This window comes from Berghia stephanieae, chromosome 5 (genome assembly GCF_034508935.2).
Source record: "Berghia stephanieae isolate SIO BIC M18660-M18661 chromosome 5, UCSD_Bste_1.3, whole genome shotgun sequence".
In the NCBI taxonomy this organism is placed as follows: Eukaryota; Metazoa; Mollusca; class Gastropoda; order Nudibranchia; family Aeolidiidae; genus Berghia; species Berghia stephanieae.
Genome location: NC_088364.1, coordinates 40,926,329 through 40,932,063, shown reverse-complemented (window position 1 = coordinate 40,932,063; position 5,735 = coordinate 40,926,329). Strand labels below are relative to the sequence as shown.

Here is a 5,735-nt window from a genome sequence, read left to right as displayed (position 1 = left end):
TACCACTACTACAAACAACCACCACTACTACCATATATTCCATTACCACTACTACTACAACCACCACAACCACATCGTCATCACTACCACTACTACTGCAACCACCACTACCACCATATCATCACCATTACAACTACTACTACAACCACCACAACCACATCATAATCATTACCACTACTACTACAACACCACAACATCATCATCACTATCACTACTACTACAACTACAACCACCACCACATTATCATCACTACCACTACTACTACTGCAACCACCACCACCATATCATCATCATTGAAATATATTTTTTTTTTTAATTGAGCTTTATATAGTGCAATATCTACTAAATGTGCTCAAAGCGCTTTACAAGGGGTCCCTGGTCAACATTTAACATGTAGGACGGGACATGACGCCTGTTAGGCGATATTACAATTTTTCGGACAAAGACAACTCTGTTAACGGCCAGGTACTCATTTTACACCTGAGTACGGTGAGAGAATGTGAGTAAAGAGCCTTTCCAAGGACTCAACTATTGCGCCGAGCGCGAGCTCGAACCCAGGACCTTCCGATCGATCCGGAAGCGAGTGTCTATACGAGACACATAGCCGCATCATTACCACTACTACTACAAACACCACCACCACATCATCATCACGACCACTACTACTACAACCACCACCACCACCATATCATTACCATTACCACTACTACTACAACCACCACCACTCATCATCACTACCACTACTACTACAACTACAATCATCACCACCACCACATCATCATCACTATTACTACTACAACTACAACCACCACCAACACCACATCACCTCACTAACACTCAGTATACTACAATCACTACCATTAGGTTTTGGAGCTTTACTTCATTTGAAATAAGGAAACTTCGGAATTGTATTTGGCATTGTGTTTATATATCATAATATAATTCTAATCAGTTATCTATTTAGAACTAGATACTATACAATATGTATGCCAAATACCACCCCAATTCCCCTTTCTTGTGTGCGGGAATTCCTCTTTCGGCATTGAAATTGAGTGTGAGAGAGTCATCACTACACACATAAACAACAGAAACAATTTAAAAACAAGACTAGGACACGCAACCACTCACACACGTGGCTATACTATTTATCCTTTTCTCTATATAGAATAGGACAAGACAAACAATAGCTTGACTCTCGCTACACTTCGCATTGATGTTAATGTTTGTCGTCTCACGAGTTCAACTCTCGGTCGACCTGTCAATATTCCTTTTTGCCTCGGACGTAATCATTAATAGAATGTTGTGTGGTTTTGACCGTGAAGAAAACCTTAAGAAGTCACATTTATATCATTTTAGAGAGATTGTTTTGAATAATTTTGAGTTAAACGAGCGAGCAGCAACTTGTTTTCATGAACGGCCGATCAGCGCTTGTTTACTATAGTAACGCGATTCCCAGCCAACATCAAAATGGCGGATATTTTTCTCATCGAGGCCGCTGGTTGGTTAGCCAATAAGAGCACCGTACGGTTTCCATTGGGTAAATTCCTTGATATATATATATATATATATATATATATATATATATATATATATATATATATATATATATATATAAGAGAGAGAGAGGAGAAGAGAGAGAGAGAGAGAGAGAGAGAGAGAGTAGAGAGAGAGAGAGAAAGAAAGAAAGGAAGAGAGAGAGAGAGAGAGAGAGAGAGAGAGAGAGAGAGAGAGAGAGAGAGAGAGAGAGAGAGAGAGAGGTTTTATTTTTTATTTTGGTTCCTATCCTTATTTATAAGGTTACAGCTTGGAACACTTTTAGTTTAGACAATATGGGCGTGAGCAGCAAGGAAGATGCCTCTACATTCTTTTAAGGACTCTTTTGTTTTTAAAGGTTTGTATGCGCTTATAAAACATTGAGGTCATTTTAGGGCTAGTAGAAAGGAAAAAAATGGGATACCAGTAAAAAAAAAAAAATAGTTTTACAAGACATGATAGACGATGAACAATAGGCCAGCCCTACAATTCAAAGGACAAGGAATGATTTTGAAAGAAAAGGATCTTGGAAGCATACCGGACATGCCGAATCTTACGAATTTTTCGTAATTTTACGAATTTAGACAAATTTCATGGCCAAATACGAAATTTTATGGAAAATTACGAATTTTTAATTCTTAGTAATACTTAAATGATGATGATGATGATGATGATGATGATGATGATGATGATGATGACGATGATGATGATGACGATGATTATGATGATAATAATAATAATAATAAATAATAATAATAATAATAATAATATAATATAATAATAATAATAATAATAATAATAATAATAATAATAATAATAATAATAATAATAATAATAATAATAATAATAATAATAATAATAATGATAATAATAATGATAATAATAATAATAATAATAATAATAATAATAATAATAATAATAATAATAATAATAATAATAATAAATAATAATAATAATAATAATAATAATATAATAATAATAATAATATTGTGGTTGTTTATACACAACTAAAATTACTAAATTTGAAGTTTTCAATTTGGCAAGTCTGTGGAAGTAGACAAAGTCAAGACTGCTCGGGGTGGAAGGGGGGGGGGGGAGAGGGGGAGGCATCGAAGCACAGCCGTACTCGAGGCCAGTGATCGATGTGAAAAGTGACAAAATAGAACTTTACTTGGGCAAGCAATACTAAAACTCTGACATAGAAATGAAAAAAAATAAGCAAAATTCGTAATTTAATACCGAAGCATATAACAGAACTTTTAATTAATTCCCTGGTTTTATCTAAATTGGACTATTGTAACTCCCTTTGGGTGAATTTAGCTAAAGACAAAATTAGCAAACTTCAAGTTGCTCAAAATAACGCAGCCAGGCTCACTGTACGCAATAACAAAAAAATACCCGTCAGCAACTCTTCTTCTCCGTGAGTTACATTGGCTTCCTGTTGAAAAAAGAGTTGCCTATAAGATTTGTACTGTTGTCTACAAATCCCTGAGCACGAACAGTCCCTCCTATATTAAAGACCTTCTAAACATATATGTCCCCAATAGAAACTTGAGGTCAAGCAATGACCAATCAATCCTTGTCAAACCTAAGCCATTGCGTAAAATAGGTGAACAGTCTTTTCAATTTTCGCCCCCCCCCCCCCCCCCCATTTTTGGAACTCTCTCCCGTCACACGTGAGATGCTCGGATTTCGTTGTCAACGTTCAAATCTCGCTTAAAGTTTTATCTTTTTTACGTCATAATGTTGCAATATTATTTTCATATTTTGTTGTTGTTAAATTGAATTCGTATCACGTTTCCTTCACACTTGTCTCACTGTAATATGTTTTGTTTTATATCACTGTAAAGCGCTTAGAGCCTGTGACAACGGGGTAAAGCCCTATATAAATGCCATTTATTATTATTATTATTATTTCCTTGGAAAATTCATCGGTTTTGATAATCACAAAAATATTCTAAAGGACAAGGAAAAATTAAAAATAGACATGAATGTTAATTTTAAATTAATTGTAGAAACATTATTCTCTGTGTGGCCAATTTTTGCCAAATTGGCCAGTCCAACGGTTATCTCGCAGCCACGGTAAGAATCTCGTCAATGTTTGATAAATCGGTTTCGAGAATTGAGATCTATTTCATGCACCCGGTTTCGAACAACTCTCAATCAAGATTTTCCGAGAGTAAATAAAACACTGTAAATGATGTTATTAAGCCGTTGAATTGCTATAAATTATATGTCTGCCCATTTCTGATGATGCCTATAATAGGCTCAGTATCAAAGTCGTCACTATCGATTAAGGCAAGTATAGACGATAATTGGTCCTTTTTAAATATTTTTATTTCCGGTGGACTGAATACACAGCTGTGTTTTCAGTCCACTGGGGGACTGAAAACACAGTTCCTTTTCTTAACTTTCGCTTTCACTTCTAACCTCGAACTCAAAAAGTTTTCCTTGTGATGGTTACAATCATAATTCGACAATTGATGCAAATAAAAATAATAATAATGGTATAAGTATAATAACTATCACATTTGTAGTATAGCGAGCTTTGTTATAGCACAATATCCACTAAATATGCTCAAACTCAAAGCCCTTTGCCTTTACAATGGGTGGTGGTCAACAGCAACAACGGCAACATGTAACAGTAACAGTAACATATTAGGTACTTTGGTAAAAATTTCAAATTGGATTGAGCTCAATGAAACCTATATCATTTTAAAGTGCTTTTCAACACGATTCTAATGATACCAAAATTGTGAAAATCAGATAAGCAGAAGAAAAGTTATGTTAGTTTAAAGGCTGGAAAATGGTCTTCTATTTGCCTTTGTTATTTACTGACGGACTTTGTGACCTGAAAATTGTTGCATTTCCGGTAGTAACCACCATTTGGATTTCAAAACTGGTCTAAAATGGCCGCTAAGATTTGAGTAAGGATTTTGCTGGAACGAATTTCATGGATGCGGTATACAACTTTGCCCTGAATTTAATTTTATATAAAAGTTAAGATGTTAAATAAACGGGCCATCATGAAATTTTGATTTACTAAGTTCTAATCTTTTAATTATCCAAAGCTAAATTATACCCTATTTTATCCATAATCATAAGTTATACTAAATAGTCATTGATTTTAAAATAAACTACACCAAACGATAGAGTAATTTCTCCTGAAGAAAATAAGATATAAATCATTAAAATCCATCCATAAACAAAAAATCTATGGACGTTTTTCTGAGACCCATCACTCAAAATTCAAAAGTCCAAAAAAATCGGGTCACAGCCACTAGCCCATTTATCGGCTCCCTGCTGAGGGCCAAATGGACGTTTACCAAAGTACCTAGTAACATGTAGGAAAAGATATAACGCCTGTACTGTACTGTAAATAAGGCTCCAGAGACAACGCTTTAAATGGCCAGGTACTCATTTTAATCTGAGTACAGTGAGAGAATGTGAGTAAAGAGCCTCTTTGGGCTCGAAACTTGAACCCAGGACCTTCCAATCCATAGGCGAGTGTCATACCATAAAGTCACAAATCCCGCTTTTTTAATGTGAAAGACAAAGTCATTGGATCAGTTCAGTTGGAAGTCAAGTTAGATATTAAAAAGAAAAAAAAGAGTTCAAAAGTGCCATTCGAAAGGAGCATTTAAGTCTGTAAGAGTAAGTGTGGTCTAAAGGAAGGCTTTTCTAACAACTTTACAGGATGTCCAAATAAAATCAGGACAAAATATTACATATTCTGATACTGATAGTGATAGTGTTAAAGTTAAACTACAGGCAACAATCCTTCTACAGTCCGAAGAGGAGGTATCAGCTGAGTCAGACTGATATGGGCAATATAAGTGACTGCTTCTGATAGGACTACTTGCTAAGTGCTTTGTATGATCATCCACTTTTCATGCTGCGATGTGTGTGTATCAAAGCAATGATGTAATGTGTATGCTTACATTAGATGCACCCACATACTCTTACTTTCAAAACAAGATAATCCCCACCCCTTTTTCCACCAGATGTCCCCTGAGCAGACAAAAAAAATATTATAACATGATTCGGCCTGTCCAATTTTTTATTTGTAACCTCATTGGTCATTGATTTGGGAAGCTTGTTCGACTTCTTTAAAGACAAAAAAAAAAAAGCTTTATTTAATCTCCCACTATCAATTATTCTTTTTTCTCAAACACCTGCAGATAAACACGCACACATAAATT

At 35.0% G+C, this 5,735-nt stretch overlaps 1 protein-coding gene across 6 annotated transcripts in view; it reads left to right on the top strand.

The window, feature by feature from the left end:
- The window catches only part of LOC144972924 (uncharacterized), a 36,807-nt gene that overhangs the window by 7,912 nt on the left and 23,160 nt on the right, over positions 1–5,735 (top strand). Inside the window, exon 1 of one of the 6 annotated variants that reach the window (XM_078914746.1) lies at positions 3,896–4,040. The exons of 2 other annotated variants lie outside the window; for them this stretch is intronic. Coding sequence is in view for 2 of the 4 variants with exons in the window: in XM_078914745.1 (XP_078770871.1) it covers positions 4,491–4,495 (5 nt within the window). In the remaining 2 variants the exon portion in view is untranslated. Of the gene's footprint in view, positions 1–3,895; positions 4,496–5,735 lie in introns of those variants that run through there. 3 more of the 6 variants (XM_078914745.1, XM_078914749.1, XM_078914743.1) reach the window with 3 other exon arrangements.